Source organism: Canis lupus, chromosome 8 (assembly GCF_011100685.1).
Source record: "Canis lupus familiaris isolate Mischka breed German Shepherd chromosome 8, alternate assembly UU_Cfam_GSD_1.0, whole genome shotgun sequence".
Classification (NCBI taxonomy): Eukaryota; Metazoa; Chordata; class Mammalia; order Carnivora; family Canidae; genus Canis; species Canis lupus.
This window is the reverse complement of record NC_049229.1, coordinates 44,666,384-44,688,831: the sequence shown is the minus strand read 5'-3', so window position 1 is coordinate 44,688,831 and position 22,448 is coordinate 44,666,384. Positions and strand designations below refer to the sequence as shown.

The 22,448-nt window shown below is 44.0% G+C and overlaps 1 protein-coding gene and 1 long non-coding RNA gene across 2 annotated transcripts in view; one reads left to right on the top strand and one right to left on the bottom strand.

The window, feature by feature from the left end:
* The first annotated feature begins 4,969 nt into the window (after positions 1 to 4,969).
* Positions 4,970 to 21,130, top strand: LOC119872892. Its single transcript, XR_005363487.1, has 4 exons — positions 4,970 to 5,070; positions 18,249 to 18,682; positions 20,662 to 20,803; positions 20,894 to 21,130. It is a non-coding gene; the product is annotated as an uncharacterized LOC119872892 (long non-coding RNA).
* TTC9 (tetratricopeptide repeat domain 9) overlaps positions 14,186 to 22,448 on the bottom strand; it is a 34,086-nt gene continuing 25,823 nt past the window's right edge. The window contains 2 exon segments of the mRNA XM_038545106.1: positions 14,186 to 18,610; positions 20,773 to 20,955. Of these exon segments, the coding sequence (XP_038401034.1) occupies positions 18,531 to 18,610; positions 20,773 to 20,955 (263 nt within the window). The 3' untranslated portion in view covers positions 14,186 to 18,530.

The window sequence follows — 22,448 nt, the reverse complement described above, 5'->3', positions numbered from 1 at the left end:
CACCCTACAAGGGGCTTGAACTTACCAACCCTGAGATCAAGAGTCGCATGCTCCACCGACTGAGTCAGCCAGGCACCCCTCCTTCTTCTTTCTTAATTGGCCATCATGGTACATGTCCCAGCCCTACCTTTAGGGGAGCCTGACAGTGAAGACAAACATCTCTATATCCAAGGACACATTTCCTGGGAAAACAAACCTGCCCCACTGGGGTCAAGTTTCTACCCTGGCCCCTGGCCTGAGGAGTTGCTGGTGTGTGCCTGATAACAACATGCCAGCAGAAGCCCACCCTTATGGGTAGATGGAAGGTTCTCAGAAAAGAGAAAAAATAGGGTTGTGGTCTCTTAGCATCAATTTTGTCATGTAAAAATGGGAATAACATTACCGATTTCATAAAAATTAAATACTCTACCAAAAACACTTAGCATCACAATTAATACATAGTAAGTTTTGTTATTCATTGAACAATTGCTCTTATTCATGGTAAGGTTCTCTGGACTTGGCAGGTGGGTTTCTGAGCTGGGCTGGTCCTGTGTGGAAAAGGAAGCTCAGAAGGCATAGGTAAGGGGAGGGTTTTGAGTATGGGGACTGTGTCTCCATTCATCTTCTATTTGGGGAGACAGAGTTGTAAAAATCTAGGGAAAAGGATGCTTGAATGTTCTTGTTTGAGGAGGCCTGACTCCTAATTCCCAGCTGGAGGGCAAGTCAGCGCTACCATGTCAGGGGCTTATGCTCTCAAAACATGTTTTCATTCCTTTTCTCATTTAACTGACATCAGTTGAATACCTACTGTGCGCTAGGTACTGTTCTGGTTGCTGGAGGTCTAGCAGCATCCTGCATGGTATTTGTGTTCTAGTGAGAAAACAAGATAATAAGTAAGATAGATAAGTAAAATACGTCATATGTTACAGGCCACTGCTAAAGAGAAGAGAATAAAATGTGAAAGAAGTATGTGAAATGTCAGGCAAGTGGAGTGAGTGTTGACATTTGAAATGGAGGTAGTCAGGGAGGGCCTCACTGAAAGGTGTCTTTTGATTAAAGACCTTGAAAGAAGTGATAGGGCTATCCATGTTATGGGATAGGGGAGAGGATCCCAGATAGAGGGAACAGCCAGTGCAAAGGACCATGAAGGAATCACAGGGAGGCCAGTGTCACTGGAACAGATGGAGAGTTGTAGCGATGAAATCAGAGTATTACAGGACCAGCTCTTGTAGGATCACATAGTTCATAGTAAGGATTTCAGCTTTTATTCTGGGTAAGAGGGAAGCCATTGGAGGGCTTTAAGCAGAGGAATGACATGCTCAGACTCAAGTTTTAACAGAATAATTTTGGAATAGACTGAGGAGGTCAAGGACAAAAGTAGGGAGTCTAGTTAGAGTTTTGCTAGGATAGTAGAGTTCATATTTTAGACTGGAATGGTCATAGTAGGAGTGGAAAGAAGTGGTCAGATTCCAAATATATTTTGCAAGTAGCACTGATAGGATTTTCTCAACTTAACTACTGCTTTGTTCTACTAGCAGTGACATAAATTCCAATTCTGGGCCCCAAAACATAACTTGGCACATGGTCCTTCTTCCTGCCAGCAAATCCTTCCAATCCATGTCACTGCAGACATGTTCAAAGGTCACCCCTTTCCATGGAGACCTGAGGCATAGAAGACTTTCTTTCTTCTTTCTTTCTTTCTTTCTTTCTTTCTTTCTTTCTTTCTTTCTTTCTTTCTTTCTTTCTTTCTTTCTTTTAGATTTTATTTATTTATTTATTCATAGAGACACACAGAGAAAGAGAGAAAGGCAGAGACACTGGCAGAGGGACAAGCAGGCTTCATTCAGAGAGCCCGACGAGGGACTCGATCCAGGGTCTCCAGGATCATGCCCTGGGCTGCAGGTGGCGCTAAACCGCTACGCCACCGGGGCTGCCCCCATAGCAGATTTTCTAAGACCTCTAAGGTCACAGCCATGGCTCCTGGGGACTGGAAGCTCTAAATCCAAGTCCCCAAAGAGGAGATGTGAAGAATCTTCACAGTGGTGGCAGCTATCTTTCTTTAGTGACCTGACAGTGAAGCCCAAAAGTCCTTCCCTTCTTAGTTTTGAGGTACACATTTGGGGATCCCAAGACTGAGTTTCCATTCCAGGAAACAAATTGCCAATTTATCAAGACATGGAAGAACTAGCACCATTACAAAGAACTGAACTTGGACTCCAAAGAACTAGATTTGAGTCCCAATCCTCTCGTTATGGGCCTCAAGTCTCTTTATAAGGGGGTTCAATTAGATGAGCTCCTTTTAAGCTCTAAAGGCCTGTGAAATTTGTGCAATGAAAGTATTTTGTTTATCTGAGATATTTACTTTTCCAGATTTGGCTTCTTCGGAGTCTTCACTCTTTTAACTTTAACCTACTATAATTTAAGAGAGATAGGTGAATGACGTTTTTGCAAAATGGCCTGATGTCAGAAAGGGTGCCTTTAAGCTAGGTGACCAGGCTATGACCTGGAAATCTCATCACCCTCCTGTCAATGGGCCTCACTTGGGGAGCCTGAGCTAATGATCCTCATCTCTGAAGGGAGAAGGAGTGAGTCAGCAGAAATGAGGGGTGAGAGAAGGTGACACTGCAGAGTTTACTTTCTTTATTCTCATGTTTCTTGCGAGTTGTCTTTCAGAAAGCAAATGAAACTTCTCTGTAAGCTCCAGGGCTATACACATGACATCTAGGTGACAAAGGGGCAACTCTCAGTTGCCAAGATGCAGACTTATCCACTTCTTGGGTGTCACCCTTCCCTCATTAGCTTTGTTGGGGGCCACCAGCAGGGGCTGTAGAAAAAGAATTTGAGCTCTCCTCACTTTGGACAGAGGGGGAGTCTCTATTCTGTGGTAACACAGGACCTGCCAGCTATCTTTAAGCCAGCATTGGAGTTATTCCTTCAAGCCAGTGATGTGAAAGCCCATATTCCTTTTCTCTTTTTTAAAAGATTTTATTTATCTATTTGAGAGGGGGCAGAGCAGAGGGAGAGGGAGATAATCTCAAGCAGAGTCTCCAGGGAGCAAAGAACCCAACAGGGGCTCAATCTCATGATCCTGAGATGATGACCTGAGCCAAAATCAAGAGTTGGCCATTCAACCTACCAGGTCATCCAGGTGCCCCTAGAATAGCTAGTTCTTTGGTCACTGTCCAAACATTCTGTGGATGAGAACCTTTCTTTTGTTTATCTGGAAAGATGCTCTACTGGTTCAAAGACTTGGTTCAAATATTTGTGATGCTCTTATCCCACACTTGTTCAGACTTTTCCTTCTAAACATCTGTGCTAACACATTCATCTTGCCCTTTGTTCTTATACATAGGCTCTTACTGGTGAAGCATCTCTGGTTCCCAATCCAAGAGATAATGGGGAAATGTTTCAGGAGATGTTTCTGAAGATGATAAGAAGGGAACTGACTGTTTGTCTGGGCCCTTATTCCTTGGCCCATACATATGGTCCTAGGGCATCCCCAGGTTCCCATTCTTCACACTTCTATCTTCTATTCTAGTCTAATATACTTCTACTCAGAGGTGCAAAGGCATAAACTAATCCTGGATCCCTCAAGCTGTCTGAAATTCGCCTCAGAGCTGACTTTGCTACTATCTTATTGCTTGCTTCTCTCTTAGAGGAGCAGCACAGGTCCCCGTAACTCACAGAAGCTAAGGAGTTAGAGAGTGAAGGCAAGAAAAATGAGCTACAGAAAGAAAATGGAGGGAACTGCCAGGTCACACATTGTGTTGTGTGCCCTCCCCAGCTGTAAGTTCCGATTCCCATTCTTGATAATGCCCAGAGGTCAGAAGCCAGACTCCAAATGACTATACAGCAATCCTAAAAGGAGAAACTGTATAGAGGTCCAAGTAACTGAATGAACTGGTGGGAGGGTAAGGGAACCTACACCAACTAGTTCTGTTGATATAAGTGCCTTTTGGTTGAAAGTCATAGATTTCCTCTTCTTTAAGTAGTATCTGGTGTAAGTATTACTTTACTTTTAGAATATCATTTAAGGAAAAATCAATCTATAGGTCCAGGTGAAGAAGGAAGACACCACATATGAACCTTTTTTGTCCTGCTCTTTCTCTTAGATTTGGACAGAAAGACTCAGGAGGGGAGGCTAGGGTTTTTGCAGGGAGATCTCCCCCTGATCCCAGTGGACGTAAATGTGCCCTTCTCCTCCTCAGTGTTTCATCCACAGACATTTAATGAGTAACGATGACATGCAAGAATAGGTCCTCCTGCCCAGAATGTCCTTCCCACTTCCCTTTCCAGCTGGGGCCTAATGAACAAGCATTAATCTTTTGGACCTAAGTTCCCTGAGACTTTTCTCCCTTGGTTAAATGATAAGGCTTATAATGCAAACTGCCTCAAAAAACCGATGGATGTGGAATCACTAGTAAGTGTTTTCAGATCTTTCTCTAAAAGCCACTTTCAAAGCGGAAGGAAAAGAGAATAGAGAACAAAGAGAGACAGAAGCTCCTGAAGAGAGTAGAGGAGGGGGCCATAAAGTGGTCCTATGGAGGGTAGCAGGTGACTCGGTAAGGGGAGCCTAGGGTTCTTGGAGATCACTCTAGCCAATTTCTCATGTGCTGAAGATGCTCAATATAGGATGGGATTGTTTTGGAGGGAGAAAATGAGGAGTGAATAGGCTTGAAAGAATGAATTATAAGGGATGGATTGGGGTGCCTGTGCAAAGAAGGATTTAGGGGTTAGCAGAAGGGGTTGGAGGTAGAGGTGGGGCATGGAGTTCTTATCCTGATTCTCAAGATGTTTGGGGTGGTGGAAATACCCTAAAGTCTCAGTAACACTTAAGAATATAGTGGTTTATTTATAAATAATACATGGCTAGATAAAGATATGGTCAGTGGAGGTCTCTGAATACAGAGTTGGGAACTATTTGACTCTGCAGACTGGCTGCCTCTACTTAGCAGTGGGTTCTCTGTTCTCTCCCTACTCAGAGTGTGGTCCACACATCAGCTGCATAGCATCACCTGGAATCTTGTTAGAAAGGCAAAATCTTGGGCCGTGCTCCAGACCTACTGAATCAGAATCTGTGAAGATTCCCAGGTAATTTGTGGGCATATGACAGCATGAGAAGCACTAGTGTTCTGGTGCTGACAACCACCCAGCTCAGTCCCAGGCTGTCCCCACAGTAGGATATGTGAGCTGCTGGGATTTTTAAACTCTTTGTTCCAGGATAGAATGGCATCACGTGAGGCTAAGAACCAGATTCCATTCTAAATTTAAATCGGCTTTATACTTTAGTGGGCTCATCTTTAAATAAAGTCTTTGTATATATGGTAAGAAGGGAACCACATCACCAATAAGCCTTTGACATATCAAATACAAACTTGTGTATATAAGCCTTCCTTGGCTTATATACACAAGTTAACATCAGCAATATTCAGTACAAGCTTTTTTTAAAATCACAAAACATGGGATCCCTGGGTGGCGCAGCGGTTTGGCGCCTGCCTTTGGCCCAGGGCGCGATCCTGGAGACCCGGGATCGAATCCCACATCGGGCTCCCGGTGCATGGACCCTGCTTCTCCCTCTGCCTGTGTCTCTGCCTCTCTCTCTCTCTCTCTGTGACTATCATAAATAAATAAAAATTAAAAAAAAAAAAATAAAATAAAATCACAAAACATAATTTCTCTATTAGTGGATTCACGAGACATTCCCTAATGGGTAACTTCTATAAATAGTCTTATTTGAAATTCACCTATTGCCACCTGCCAGTGGATGCAGGAAATCAATTCAAGCAACCTGTAGTAACCCTGAAGGGAGACCTTGAGGTCTCTGTGTAGTGAATCCCTGAAGGAGCAAAGGTCAGGTTGGCAATGCTCTTGCTGTGTCCATCATAGTTCCTTGGACCCATCACTGCTCTGTGCCTCAGTTTCTCACCAGCAAAATGATCAACATGATTGACCAAAAGAGCCCATTAAACAGCTCTCAGCTCCTTTTCTGCTTTCTTTTTTGGGTCTCAGAACAAAACTAGAAGCTGATAGAAATCTAAGCAAGTGCATGATGAGACCTAGGCCAGGACAGCCGACTTAGTAACTCCAGAGGTAGCTGTGGTCACAAGGAGTGGAAGGGAAATGAAGGAAGCTAAGGAATGTTTCCCTTCTAACAAACTCAGGCTCAGTTCTGATGGTACCTGAGAGCCCTGGGTTGCCTCGGAGGTTACACAGTCCAGTCCACTGGCAACGAGGTATCAGTACCTTCCTTACATTGAATCATGTGCCAAATAGGAGCACGGGCAATGCCTTTTTAATCTCTTCATTCCCTTATTATAGAAATGTCTACCATGCCTGATGGTCAAACACTCCAGTGTCTTTATTTCTACCCCTTGATGTTCTCTCAAAAAAAAAAAAAAAAAGCCTTTCCTATCTTTGATTAACAAGCTTATTAATTCAAGCAAATACAGGAAATAAGCACATGGATCAGAAAGGACCAATTCTGTTTGGAGTCAGCAAAGACACCCTACTACATATTTATAGAATATTAACACAATTCAGTGATTCCCAAATATCAGTCTATGGACCAGTAAAGAATTTTAGCTTTTAAAGAAATGTAATTTCCTGAACCTCTCCATCTGTATTTTTTTAAAAAATGCTGGCTGGGTGATTCTGAGACCCAGAGAGATTTTTGACCCACTTCCACCCATTTATAGATGAGGATGAGGTAGTGGAGGCCTGCCGCAGACTCAGGGTCCGGCAGCCAGTGAAGGCAGATCCAGGGAGGGTCAGGTCTCCTCGGTCACAGGTCTTTGTTTATCTGCATTTCCAATCCCACATGTATGTGTCAAAGAAACAGGAGCCCTATTGTGCTGAATCCAAAGTAATCAAAAAGTAAACATGCAAGTAACATTTTGGTAAGGTGAACTCTATTGTGGCAGAGTTGTCCCCTGGCTGAAAGATGAGAAGAACCACCATGTTCCAGTGTCCTTCCCCTAGTCCCAGCCCCAGCTCTGGCCCTCAGCCCAGGCCCTCAGCCCACATGCAGCCTGGACCCAAAGCCTCACTTACTGCTTTGGAGCTGAGGGAATGAGAGGAGAGACGAAGAGCTCCCTGTGGTTTTCGCAATTTCAGCAGATTCTAAGTCTAAGAAAATAATTTTCCTTGTAAGCTGCCAGACTCCACTGAGAGCTTAACAAAACAAATAAAACAAAACATAAAACTAGACCTACCAATAACATTAGCCAGGACCCCTGAGGCGACCATGGAAAACATCCTGGCTCTCTAACCCCAGGTGACTGGCCTGGCCCTGGGATCTCCTCCCTGTGAGCTCTTTTCCTCCTTGGCCTCTGTGCTCAGAGTTATGCATGTGACCCGGATCAGACCTTCCCAGGCAGCTCTGCCCCTTCCCAGCACACATCCCGCTGGAATGTCTTGTTGCCACCTCCCTCTTTCAATGCATTCCAAGCAGAACCCAGTCCTCCCATCACCATGGATCATCTCCCCATGCCTTTTGTTGGCCAATGCTTCCACAATGCTTTCCATCTCCTAAGCTTGAAAACCAAAAGGAGGTTTCTAGTTGAGTGCTGCTATACTCTACATCTTTGTTCTTATTTTTATGTTGGATTAAGGACAGAAGGAATTGTTGTCAAACCTGTAGATGACACAACGTTGGGGAAATTAGCAGATATGGGTAACAGAACCCAGATGAAAACATTCAGCACAAACTATAAAGGACAGACTGAAATCAATGTGGTTAAATTTATTAGGAATAAAACTGTGCATTAAGATAAAAATACAATGTTACAGTACTGTATTATTCCATTTATATGAATTTCAAGAACAAGTTTTGTTTTGCAAAACTTATCTATGGGGCTAAAATCAGAACAGTAGTTACTTCTAGGGTTTCAGGAAGGAGACTGATGGGAAAGGGGCATGAGAGAACTTTCTAGGATGAAGGCAATGTTCTGTATTATGATTGTTGTATTAGTTGAAGGAACGTATTCATGTTTAAGATGTGTCAGCTGACACTTGAGATCTGTGCATTTTATAAGTTACAGAATTATAACTCAATAATAAAAATTTTGAAATCAGTGGTATGAATGGAAGACGAAGCCACACGTATACTACAAACCAGCTGTGAAATAATCTGATAAAAATGCTAGGCACCTTTGCAGTAGAGATGCACAGAGACAATGTGGGTCCCCTGTTTTCTTAGCTGGCAGGTATGGTTCTGTGTGTGACATTTTAGGAGGAAAAGGAATAGATGGAAAAACAAGGGCTAGCGCTGGAAAACCTGTGAGGGAAGAATTGTTGAAGGAACTGGAACATAGAGGCCAGAAAATAGAAGACTTTAAAGAGAATCCAGATGGAGGAATGTCATGTTGAAGAGAAGGCCTGGCTGGCTCCGAAGAGTGCCACATGCAGGTTGTGGATGGAAGCTACTGGAAGACAGGTTCTAGTCCAATAGAAGAAAGTAGATTCTAACAAGTATTACTACCTAAAAATAGAATGGGCTCTTTGATACAGAACTTCCTTTCCAGTCCTTAAGCAGAGAATCTACTGTTGGGGATACCATAGCTCCTGGTGTAGAGAGGTATGGCTTCCTGTGCGTATGTTATATCTGTTAGTATCTGCTGTGTGCCAGGCACTCCGCTAAAACCTAGAGACAAAATTAAGAATAGTAATTTCCCTTCCCCACCAAGAGAATAATTTTCTTCTTATTATTCCTGTTCTCCTCCTCCTCTTCACTATTATTATTATTATTCAATAATTAGTTAATACTAAACAATGCTTAATTTGTACCAGGCATCATCCATAGCAGTTTATATACATGACCACTTTTAATCTTCATGATAACCATATGAGAGTGGTGCTATTATTATCCCCAGTTTCAGAAATGAGGCACACATCTAATAGGTGTTAAAGTCTGAAGTTGAACCCATAGGACAGGACTTGACCCACAGGACAAAGGGTATATGACCACCATGGGGTCAGAAGTAGAGGCCCAGGGAGCAGATGACTGAACCCTCTGCTCCCCTGGCCCTCTCCCTCCTGCAATCCTGCAATCTTTGCTCCTCTGCCTTGGTTCAGTGACAGTAGCTGTGGAAGATCTAGGGGTGGGGACATAGAAACCCCATGAAGAAGCAGGGTTCAAAGAACCGGAAGGTTAATCTGGTGGCTGATCAGATAGGATATTTCTTGAAGCTCTACAACTCTGCTGTGCATTATAGTCACCATTAGCCACATGCAACTTTTGGATAATCAACAATGTAGCTAGTCCAAATGGAGAAGCACTGTTTGTGTAAATGACACATTGGATTATGAAAAGAGAATGTAAAATATATCATGAATAATTTCTGTGTTGATTATATAGAATCGACATAGATGGTAATGATCTATGTAATGGTAATGATATTATTTTAATAGTTTTATTGATATAATTCACTCATTTAAATGGTAATTATATATTATTTTAATAGTTTTATTGATATAATTCACTCATTTAAAATGTACACATCAATGGCTTTTATATTCACAGACGTGTATCCATTACCACAATTGATTTTAGAACATTTTCATTACTTTTCAACATGAAACCCTGTACCCTTTACCCATCAGCCCCCATCTTCCCACCACTACCCCCCATTTCCTGGCTCTAGGCAACCCCTAATCTACTTTCTGTCTCTAGATTTGCCTATTCGGGAAATTTCATATAAATGAGATCCTACAATATGTGGTACTTTGTGACTAGCTTCTTTTCACTTAGCATAATGTTCACAAGGTTAATCCATGTCATGACATGCATCAGTACCTAATTTGGTTCTACGGATGTACCATATTTTATGTATACATTCATTAGTCGCTGAACATTTGGATTCTTTCCATTGTTTAGCTATTATGAATAATACTATTATGAACATCATTGTGTAGTTTTGTGTGGATATGTGTATTCAGTTCTCCTGAGTATATATCTGGGAGTGAAATTACCAGGTCATAGGATAACACTATATTCAACCATTCGAGGTACTGCCATCAGCCTATTACCAACAGCAGTGTATGAGGATTCCAATCCTCACCAGCACTTATCTGTCTTTTTGATAATAGCCCTCCTAGTGGGCATGAAGTGGTATCTTGTGATTTTGATTTGCATTTCTCTAGTGGCTAATGATGTTGAGTATGTGTCAATGTGCTTAGTGGCCATTGGTATATTTCCTTTAGACAAATGTCTATTCAGATGTTTGCCCATTTTTAAATTGGGCTATTTGTCTTTTTATTATTGATTTGTAATAGTTCTTTATATAGTCTAGATACAAATATCAGATATATGATTGCAAAAGGTGGGAGATTCTCTCCCATGTTGTGGCTTGTCATTTTGCTTGATGGTGTCCTTTGAAGCTCAAAAGGTTAATTTTTAATAGATTAAAAAGTTCATTTTGTCTATTTTTTCTTTTAAAAATAAAAAATTGTGCTTGTGCTTTTGGTTTCATATCCAAAGAAACATCACCTAACCCAAGATCACAAAGATTTACACCTATGTTCTCTTCTAAGAGTTTTAAAGTTTTAGTTCTTACATTTAGGTCTTTAATCCATTTGAGTAAATTCTTTGTGTGTATAATGTAAGGTAGTGATCCAAATTCATTCTTTGGCGTGTGGCTATCCCATTGTCTCAGCACCATTTGTTGAAAAGACTTTTTTCCTCCACTGAAATATCTTAGTATCCTTGTTGAAAATCAATCTGCCATAAATGTGAGGGCTTATTTCTTGACTATCATTTCTATCCCATTGATCTATTGTCTATATGCTAACACCACACTGTCTTGATTACTATAGCTTTGTTGTAAGCTTTTGGGAATTGTGGGTCCTCCAACTTTGCTCTTCCTTTTTAAGATTGTTTTGGCTATTCTGGATCCCTTGAATTTCTGTATGCAGTTTAAGATCAGTTTGTAAATTTCTGTGAAGAGGTCGTTGGGCTATTAATACAGATTGTGTTGATCTATAGATCAATTTGGGAGGTTAACATCTTAGCAATATCAAATCTTCCAGTTTGTGAATATGGGTTATCTTTCCACTCAGTTAAGTCTTTAATTTCTTTCAGCAATGTTCTGTGGTCTTCAGAGTTTAAGCTCTGTACTTCTTTTGCTAAATTTATTCCTGAGTATTTTATTCTTTCTGGTTATTTTCTTAACTTTATTTTTTTAGAATATATTATTGAAAGTAATTTTTCTGCCTACTTTTACTTTTTTAAATGTGGCTGCTAAAAAATTTAAAATTATGTAGGTGGCTCACATTTTATTTCAGATAGATAATGCTGTTCTAGAATAAAGAGGCTGAGATCAGAGGAAACAAAGGAACACAAAACAATGGTATATATCCAAGGCATTCATGATGCTATGCCTCTGGAGCTACATTTGTGAAACTTTGTGTAGAATTTTTGCCTATTATGGAAATCACTAGTCTTAAAGAGCTTCTGACTGCAATCAGAGACAACATGTGTAGTCACTTGTCCTTGTTCCACACAGAGGGGATTTAATCGGGTATAACCTGCAAGGTCTTCTGTGACTTCTCAGCCCTTGGGCCTACATAAATGGTAAAAGTGACATTGCCTGAGCCCAGGCTTGAAAAACTAGGAAAGGGGTAAGAAAAGATAGGTAGGTCATGATGACTGTCTCAAATCCTTTTATGTTACATCCAAGAAAAGGAGTAGCAGAGCCTTGCCATTGACCTTGACATTCACTCATCTCTCACCTATTCTGCTCTACCAATTGGTACCCACTCAGGAAAGTCTTCACTGATCTTCCAGGATTGATAAAGATGCCTCTTCCTTCTATGCCCTTGGTGTTTTGTAGCATTTATTACACAGATTTGAAGTTGCCTGTTTATTTTTCTTCCTTCTCTACAGACTCTGAGCTTCTCAAGCAGAGAAAATACTTTATTAACCTTTGACAAGTGAGGCAATGAATAAATGAATGTGAATGGGTGCTCTGTTCCTTCTTTCTCTAGAAGAGAATAATTTTACAGAATCACTTTTTTTTTTTTTTTTTTAAAGATAGGTGTTGTTTAAGTGTATTTTGGCCTCGGGGACAGAATATTACATTTGTTGTCAGTAAACTCACCTCGTTCCAGTTCTGGCTTTGTTACTGACGAGCTGTGCGACCTTGAATACTTACCTTCTTGGGACTTGATCCCTCAGAGGTAAGATGAAAGGTTAAACTAGTGAGCTTTAAGATTCTTCCCAGCCCTAATCTGCTGTGAGATGCTGAAAACAGGGCATACTGCTTTCAGCTGCAGGCTTGCTTCCAGACAAGCAATTCAATTGAACAGCTGAGATCCCCAACCTTTTGCAGGGGCCTCCTCCCCCTCCCCCTCCTCCATGTCTTCACAAATATTAATAGCCAAGGGCCTCACTGAGTGTGGTTTTTAATAGAATCCAATTTCGGTCCATTTAGAGTGGGACTTTTCATGCTGACTTGGTAATTTGAACTCTGTCATGCCTGATGGGCTGAATGTATTTTCCCTGGCTATGTGGCCCGCCCTGGGCTGGGTGGAGAGGGCAAGTAGGTATTAGGAGCAAGATACAGGGGCACCTTCATCAGAGCAGCTGCAGATCAGCTGTTTCAGCCTTACAGCCAGTTTTGTCTTTCCTGCCCTGAGGCATATAAGTAGGATCCCAGGGCATTGGGAGGAAACAGGCTATGACTACTCTTTCCTGATGGTCACCTTCCTCCTGCAGCCCAGCAGCCACTGGCCTCTGCATGGAACCACAGGAAGAAAACTGGGTTGATCTTTGGGTGTGACTAGAAGACACTTGGTTCTGCATACCAGCAGATATATTCCATCTGATTGTTGTGGAGTCTCTGACATGTTAGCAGAGTGCATGTGAGAGAGCATGTGTCTTCCTCTGCCCCAACCTCCTAACCAAGTACTCATCCTGTTTGATGAGAGAGTCCTCTGAGGGCCTACAGGAAGTTCCTTCCTTCTAGAGTGCTGGGTGGGAGAATGGAGGATGAACGTAAAGATATTAGCCATAACATCACTGAGGAACCTGGGGCTCAGGAGGAGAAGGGAAAAGAATGTTTATCCTGTGCTTATTCTGTGCAGGGTACTGAGCTAGGAGGCAGTTATTTCTTAATCCTCCCAATGGCCTTTTAAAGAATATAAAATTATTCTCATATATGCGGGAGGAAAATGAGGATCAGAAAAGTCAAGCAATGGCCTCAAGGTCACACAGCTAGTGGATGTCAAAGCTGGTATTCAAACAAAGCTCCATCCGTCCACTCCAGGAAATCACGTGTTTAAAAATGGTGGAGCTGAGTGCTCTGATTTGTCAGCTGGTCTACCTCACAGCATTCCTTCACTTCGCTGGTTGTCAGAAACACTTTAGGAAGTCAAAAAAGCTATAGTATGTATCTTGAGTATTATCCGTGGGCGTCTGATTCAATGGATCTAAGGCAGAGGCTGAGATTATGTATTTTTAAAAAGCCACTTCAAGTAATTCTGATGTTCTGGAAAGCACAGCCCTGGAGCACGTGGCTTCTCTTAACCCAAGTCTCCCAGGGCTTCTTGGTTCTCAGAAGCACAGAGCCAGTCCAAGCCTGCATTTTCTCCAAGTAACATTTGCCACTGAATCCATTGTTCATTCTATTCCAAGTTCAGGGCTCAGCATTTATTGAGCATTTACTGTGTGTCATGCACTGTGCTCAGCATTCTGGCTGCAAAGAATGAATAAACCCCAGTGTCTGCCTTGAGGAACATCTAGGTAGCAGACAAGACAAACATAAACAGGAAGTTCCAATTCCTTGTAGCAAATGCTAGGTAGAGGCAGGTTCATGTTGCTTTGGGAGTACAGACCATGGGGTCAAGGAAAGCTTTCAAGCAGTGATGCCAACTGCTTGAAAACTTGGCCAACTAGGCAGAGGGAACAGCATGGAAAGGCCCAGAGACCCAGAGTAATGGGTTTGGGGAATCTCAAGGGGTTGTGCAACAGTGGATTGCAGGGTACTTTTGGAAGAGGATCAGGAGGGGAGCCTGGAAGAGTCAGTGGGAGAAATTACATGGAGGACCTGTGTGTTATGCTGAGCTTAGGCCTTTATTCTAAACATGGTGAGGAGCCACTAAAGATGTTTAAGCTGTGGATGACATAATGAGATTGTGTTTTAGAAGGGGAACTCTGACGGAAACAAGAGGGTGAACCATAGACAGAAGGAGCTGGCAACAGAGATACAAATTAATTGCAGAATTAAGAATTTATGTGTGTCAAAAAGCACCATAAACAAAATTTGAAAGCAAAGCACTTGGAAAGCATTATTTGCAATGTTTCTTGACAAAAATAATATTCTTAATAAAATTACATATTGATAATAAAGGTAAACATACCAATATCAAATAAATAGAAAAATCACAAAGAAACAAGTACAAATGGTCAGTAGGCATTTGAGGATGTTATTCACTAACAGTCAAAGAAGTGTGAGTTCAAATAACATTGACATACTATTATTTTCATACCGGACTGGTAAAGATTTGGTAAGTGACAATACCCACTGTTAGTGAGGTTGCAGGGAACAGGGCACTCTCAAGCCTGAAAATAGGAGAGTGTAAAGTTTAGTACAAACTTTCTGAGGGCGGTTGGCAACATATATCAAAATTCTTAAAGATAGCCAAGCAATTTCCTTCTTGGATTTTATCCCAAGGAAATAGCCATAGGTGTGTGCAAAATTTAGCTATAAGAATGTCTGCTGCAACATTATTTACAATAGAGAATGGGAACAAATGAAATAATCACTAGAAGGAGACCAATTACAAAATGAGAGTCTATCCGCATAATGAGGATGCTGTTGAAAAAGTTTGAGAGACGCACAAAAAATGTTTCGCTCATGATATAGTAAGTGAAGTAGCAAAAGGTGCAAAAAGTGTGTCTGATATGCTACCATTTGTGACAAAAGAATATATACACATATATTTGAAAATGCATAAATGTTTCTGGAAGGATGTACAGTACAAGTAATTGGAGGGAAACTAGATGCTGGCAGACAGGGTGGGAAGGAGATTTACTTCTTACTGTAGGGCTTTTTGTCCTTTTTGAATTTTGTATCTGTGTATGTACTACATATCTAAAATATAAATACACATTTTGAAAAGTAAATTACTAAAGAGTATATACAGTGTAATCCAGTTTTTGTAAAAACAAAGCAAAACAAAACTGCATGGCATGTGTACATTTATACCAAAAAGAACTGAAAAATAAGTCCAAAAGAATAGCAATGTTTGTCTTGGGTGATAGGATGACGGGTTGGGGTTTGTCTTTTTCTTCCCCCCACTAAAATTTCTACAATACACATGTGAAGCTTTCATGACAATAGCAAGAAAAGTATAATTTTTTTCCCCAGAGAGTCTATCACAAAAGTCCAAGCAGGAGATGACAAAGCAGGTCAATTCCAGGATTAGTGCTCCAGGTATAGTTCAGCAGTGACATCTGCAAACAAAGCGTGTAATTAAATCACAGTCCCTGTTTTGGAGAGGGATGGGAAACAGGAAGCTGGAAGGTCTGCTGAGGTGAATAGACTTGATTTTGCTTAACAGCTTTCTGAAGTCTCTGATGGACAAACACAGCAAATTCAATCACTCCACCCCAAATATCGAACAATACCCCCCAGGCAACTTTTTACTTTGGGATCACTTAACTTTGGGTCACAGTGAATGGATTCCAGTAAGCATGTGTAAGTGAACCACCAGATGGGCAGATGGCCTGTGCCCAGGGTTGTCCTCACCTGGTGCTGGTTTTCCACCTTTCTCTGTAGAGGGATGTTGACAAACTTATCCCCATCTGTCCAGCTCTGCCTCAATTTACTAGCTGAGGCAAGACCTCTCTCTTGCTCCATCTTGGGAATAGCCTGATCTTTCCTGATGGTATGAAGACCAAAGGAAACCCTATTACTCTGAACTGGTTCTGCAGTCCGCCTCTGACCTACCTCATCCTCATCCTTCAGACCCTGACAAGCAGTTTGTCAACTCACAAGCTTTCTGGGCTGGAGGCTTGGGAGCGGGGGAGGGGCAGGGGAGGTTTGCACATCTGCCTATGCTATGTATGCTGCAGGAGGGTTCTGAGTGGGGGACGTGTGGAACCATTCTGGAAGAAGAGAGCAGAGGGAAGGATATGGTAGGGGTGGGGAGAATGTGGCAGCTATAACAGCATTTTCCTTTTCCTCTTCCCCAGAAGTGAGCTATAGGCAAGCAACTGTGGGCCCCTGGATATTTCTAGCACCTTCTTGAAGCCCCGTTGGAAGCCTTTCAGGAGCTATGTGAATATAACCTGGACTGCTGGCTTCTGGGTCCCTCAGCAGTGATTAACTCCTGCAGAGGTAGAACCTCTGATTACACAAAGAACCCATAATTAACTTTGTGTTTCTTTTCAATCTCTACCTATAATTGTGAACCTTCCCCAATGCTGGGGGGGGGGTGGGGAACCTCTAGGTGGGTTTGGATAGGCGCTGACATCAGAAAGTAGAATGAATAATACACAGAAATAACTTCTAGGTCTCAGTTGTCTTTTTCCTGGCCTGTCACTGCCCTGACCACTAGCGAGTCTGGTGTTAGGGATCTTTTTTAACCTTGGGCTAAATACAGAGGCAGCCCACGTATCATCATTCGCATAGTCAAGGCTCTTCAACTTAATATGCACTGTCCTGCTCTCCAGTGATTGTAACGGCTCAATATAATACTTTGTAGAGCAGCAGCTAACTTTAGCATAGTTAGTAGCTAGAGCTCTGGAGTCAGACAGACCTGGTTCAAACCCTAGCTATGTCACTTAAGGCCATATAACCTTGGGAGAGTTAATGTTTCTGGTTTTCAGTTTCCTTATCCACCTAATGGGAATAGTATCTCACAGGGTAATAGCAGGAAAGAAATGAGATTATACATGTAAGGGTCTGAGGATAGTGCATTTAATAAATGCTAACTATTAACATTATTGCATCTGTATATATTTTAATTTGTACAATATTGTCTCACTAATCACACAAAAAAATACACGAAAGTGCTTTGAAAAATTTAAAGCATCATATAAATTAAAGGTGTCATTGGTGATAATCTCATATGAGTATTTCTCAACTGTTCCATCTCCTTAAAGACCGGGACTACATCCTATGTCCCACGGCGTATTGCACAATGATAGGCAAACAATAAGCCCTCAGTAAATGTTTCGTATTTGACTGAAGCAACATGGCAGAGCGTAAAGAGTATAGATATCAGGAGACTAGGCTGGGATAAAATTAGTTTAAGGCAGGAGAGCCAGTCTGCAGTATAACTTATTCATTCAACAAATATTTGTTGAACACATTCTATGTGCGAGATATTGAGTCCAGATAATTTCATCAAAGGGAGGCTGTACAAGTTCCCACAAAGCCAAGTCCCTGGGCAGTCTCCACAACGCCAGCCCACTCTAATGCACAAAGGCAGCAGCCAACATTGTTTACCACTGGACAAATGGCCCCTTGCTTTGGGGGAAGCCCCGTCCTGCCTGGCTGTAAGTAGCTCTGACTCAGAGTTGGGGGAGGGAGTGACAGTGAGGGAGCGGGCTGCTTCCCACAGAAATGACAGGAATTGCTGCCTGTTAATTTATTTTTATTTACACTCACTCAGTCCACAGTTCAAAGCCCCAGGCTATACAATGCTCCTTCCCCTAGATGTCCTCTCCCCTCCCCTGCGTCACCTGTGTACGCGCTCAGGCCTTGGCCCGCTTCACCCTGCCCCTCCGCTGTCACAGCTGCCTGCTGGGTGGGAGCACGGGGAGATGGTATGTGTGGTCACCAGAGGGCACTGAGAGTGGGCTTCAATGGCATGTGAATCCTGGCAGTCTCAGATCCCCGAGTGGGGGAGAAGCCAGCAGGGGCGAGACAACAAGTGGAGGGAGGGAGGCAGGGGGTGAGGTTACCGGGGCTGGGCGTGGGGAATCCAGTGTACAAATTCACAAACACCAATGCTTCTGGTGTTTGTCTCATCCCTGGATTTGTCACGGCTGCCTTGAGATGCTCTGGTGTGTCCGGAAGGTGTGGAGGGATCCGGCCCGTGGGCCGCAGCCTCTGGGGTGGTTGTACCTGTCGGGCTCTGTCTCTGTCGGAAGCACTGGCCAAAGTCAAAGCTGCAACAGCACGCTCAGCCCGAGTAAGAGTCCTCTCCAGCTGTCCCTGAAGAAGTTAGGTCCCTCTCTGCAGCGGACTCCCTACCAGAGAGGGGGAGTCTCCATGGCAGGCCACCCGCCAGACCCCAAATCTGCACGTCTCCTTTTCACACAGGGAGCGGACAGATTGTTGAGGGCAGCAGGAGGAAGAAGGAGGAGCCGGAAGAAACGGGGAGAAGGGAACAAACCCCAGGAGAGGCCCTTCACCAGGGGCCGCCTGGAGGTCCCCGCCCTGGCGCACGGCTGCAGCTCCAGCTCTGGCTCCAGCTCCAGCTCCGGCTCCAGCTCCGGCTCCAGCTCCGGCTCCAGCTCCAGCTCCGGCTCCAGCTCCGGCTCCGGCTCCGGCTCCAGCTCCAGCTCCAGCTCCGGCTCCAGCTCCGGCTCCAGGGAGGTGCTGTTACATGGCTTCCTTCTCTCTCTGGGAGCATCTGCTGAGCTTCATCTCCGTCAGCTGGATGTACCGAATCACGTTGGTGTCTGCGAGGAGAGAGAAACCTTAGGGAACACCCGTGGGGGCAACTGTTGGGTCTACGCAGAGTCGGGTCGGAGGTACGTCTGCAGATGGTGGCCCGCTGGGTCCAGGCACGGGAGGGGGCCGCCAGGACTCCGGCCCTCTCCTCCACCGCCCCCTACCAGCTGCAGTCGCTGGGTCCCAGGGGGCAGACAGTTAGGAGAGGAGGGCGGGACTCTGGCTTCCGTCGCTGTAGCAGCCTATACCCCAGTGGCGCTCCATGTGCGCAGCCGGTGGGGACCCTGCTTGGGCTTCGACCTCAGGCACGTCGCCCACTTCTCCGAGCCTCCATTTCTGAACATCCACTTTGTGCTTGTTACCTTCATCCCCTACTTAACCTCATCACAATCCTGCAAGTACGGAGCCTCATCCTGGCCGGGACAGAAGGGAGAACTGAGCCCTCGGGGAGAGTGAGACGCCAGGGAGACGCACGGTTAAGTGGTGCAGCGGACTCTGCAGCCTGCCTCTCCGGGGGAGCATAGCACCTTCTTCATAAAACTGCTGTGAGGATCAGACCAGAAAAGTCTAAAAGGGCTTCATGCCATGAGCAATAAATATTAATTGAATGTAAATTTTTTTAGTTGAAGAGTTTAAAATGACTTTGCTTCCTTGTCTTGGTTTTGTCCTTATCAGTAAGGTCAGGCAACCACCTCACCAGAAACGGAGGTGTTTCCTCCAACTCTAGGCATTAAATTAGTGAGTAGGGCATGGCTGGGTCAGTGGCCTAGCTCTACACACACCCGAATATGAGGGTTACGGGGCTGCCTGGCATGTTATACTTTGGGAAGCAGAAATGAATGCTGGCTAATACTCAAAAATGCCAGGTGTAGCATCCAGAACAGTGCTGGCATATATAGGAGGTGTTCAAGAAAATTCTGTTAAATGAGTCCAGTGCTCAGTCCTCAAGTTGCTTATGTAGAACATAGAACAAATCGATGACACATAAAAACAAAGATATGGGCATTCGTTAAGGATATAGAAATGAGTAGACATTCGGATATTTTGCAAACTGATCCTGAAGTTCTTAAATTCTTCTTGGAAGGATAATTACATTTAAAAAAAATCACCTCTGTGAATAACAATGGTAACACCAAGTCACACTCGTTGTTTAAATATTACCTCCTCTGAGGGCAGCCCGGGTAGCTCAGCGGTTTAGTGCCACCTTCAGCCCAGGGCATGATCCTGGAGTCTCAGGATCAAGTCCCACATCGGGCTCCCTGCATGGAGCCTGCTTCTCCCTCTGCCTGTGTCTCTGCCTCTCTCTCTATGTGTGTCTCTCATGAATAAATAAATACAAATCTTTAAAATTAATTAATATTAAATAAATAAATAAATATTACCTCCTCCGAGAAGCTGTTCCTGACCACCTGGCCTAAAACAGCAGCCCCTTTACTCCTGACTCTTTTACTCGGCTTTATTTTCTTCCTAGCACTTACCACGGCTAACTGTAACATTATCTATCTCTCTGTTTGTTTACTGCCCATCTGCCTCCGATATAACATAAACTTCTCGAAAGTGGGAGCTTCCTTTAGTTCACTGCTATCTACCCAGCCCCTAGAATAGTTCCTGACCCATGATAATGACCCCGACCATGATTATGACCCTGCTCATAAATGTCTGTGGAATGAATGAATGGCTGAGCTGGTGGATATGACTTTGAGTGAACGGTCCAGGTAATGCAGACTCTAAGAAACGGGACCTGACCAGAGAAGTCAGAGCATGCCTTCTAGAAGATGCTAAGCTTAGCACCAAGAGTAGCCATTCCTATTCTGTCCTGCCAACTGGAATGTGAGATCCTTACAAGTTAGGGGCTCCATCTTCTCATCTATGTCCTTGGTGCCCAGCACAAATCACGGCACCTAAGAATTCAATATGTAGTTATTAAGTGGAGAAAGCTGGATTCTGGATTGGAAAAAAAACACAAAGAATTCCCTATTCTCTCTGAAAAGGGGTACGCAAGCCCCCCGGGACCCGGACCCCAGGCAGATGCATGGACTGTTGACTCTCCTCATTTCAGGTCCCGGCCCACGCCTGGCCCTGCTGGCCATGACAGCATGCACCACAACGGGAAGGCCTTTGGAGCTGCCAGAGGAGACTGGTGGTACAAAAACAGCAGTTGCCACCTTACCTGTTGGCTGTCGAGTCCTCGCTTCTTTCAGGTAGTAGAGTGCTTTGTCATAGTCTCCCAGGTGGTAGAAGGCCACACCGGACCGGTAAAGGGCCTTAAAGTTCTCTCCTTCCTTCTTCAGGACTTTGAGGCAATACTCCTTGACTCGCTCGTAATTCACCAGCTCAGCCTGGAGCAGGCACGCTATGGACGCAGGGAGAGAGAAGGGAAAATGCTATCAGCACGCCAGACTCTCATTGTCTTTCTGTGGGTCTTTCTCCCTGCCCAGAAAAGATTTAGTAGTGTTGGGGCTTTATGCTGGGGGTACATGCCATGGGATCTGTCATCAAATAAACCAGGGTCTGGGACCCACCTTCAAGCTGTGTGACCTTGAGTGAATTATTTAGCCTTGTATTATAGGTTGAATTGTGTCCTCTCCAAAAAGATGTGTTGGATCCTAACTCCCAGATCAGAATGTGACCTTATTTGGAAACGGGATCTTTATAAAAAGATAATCAAGTTAAAGTAAGGTTGTTGGAATGGGTCCGAATACAATATGAGTGGCATCTTCACTATAGGGGCGCCTGGGTGGCTCAGTCGGTTAAGCGTCTGACTTTGGCTCAGGTCATGGTCTCAGGGTCCTGGGATGGGGCCTGCAACCTGGAATGGGACCTGTGACCTGGGATGGGGCCTGTGTCATTGGGCTCTGCACTCAGCAGGAAGTCTGCTTCTCCCCACCACTCTCACGGTGAGTAGGTCATGAGGGCTGAACTGTCATGATTGGGATTAGCGCTCTTTTAAGAAAGACCTTAGTGAGCTCCCTTTCCCTTGCGCCATGAGAGGACACAGTAAGAAGACGACTGTCTATGAACCAGGAAGCAGATTCCCCCCAGACTCCAAATCTACTACCTTGATCTTGGACTTTCTAGCCTTCAGAACTGTGAGAAATAGTTTGGTTTGAGCCTCCTAAGTCTCTGCTACTGTCATAGCAGCCCAAACAGACTAAGATAAGGGAGAAGTTTGGACAGAAGACGGAAGTACACAGGGGTGACACGATGGGAAGAAACACAGGAAAAAGATGGCCAGCTGAGGCTGGCAGGGACCCATGGTGGGGACCCTTCCTATTTTCTATCAGCCACCTTGGAGTAAATCATCTCTTGTTGAAGCTTTCTCTCACCAGCAATCAGCTACGGGGCCAGGAAGCTCGCGAGACCCTGGAGAGTGATGCCCTCTTCCCCTGTGTGCCCAGTGGCCTCCCCTACTTCCCCCAACTCCCCGCCCTGAGCTACGTACCCCTCCATGTGATCACACACATGGTTAGTAGGGATTGAGCAAAGATTGTGTTATACACATTGGAAGGATTACTAGAAAGGAGGAGGGGGAAAGGCAGGGAAAGGCACTTGTCTGCTTCTTCGAAGTGAATAAAAAGGGACATAGGTGGCATGGGTGCCGGGGTGTCTCAGTTGGTTGAGGTTAAGTGTCTGTCTGCCTTAGGCTCAGGTCATGATTCTGGGGTCCTGGGATCGAACCCTGCGTCAGGCTCCCTGCTCAGTGGAGAGTCTGCTTCTCCCTCTGCTCCTTCCCTTGCTCATGCTCACTCTCTCTCTCTCTCAAATAAATAAAATCTTTTTTAAGAGAGAGAGAGAGAGAGACGTAGGAGGCGAAAGTGCTCTTCCCGCCAAGACCAGACTGGGTGG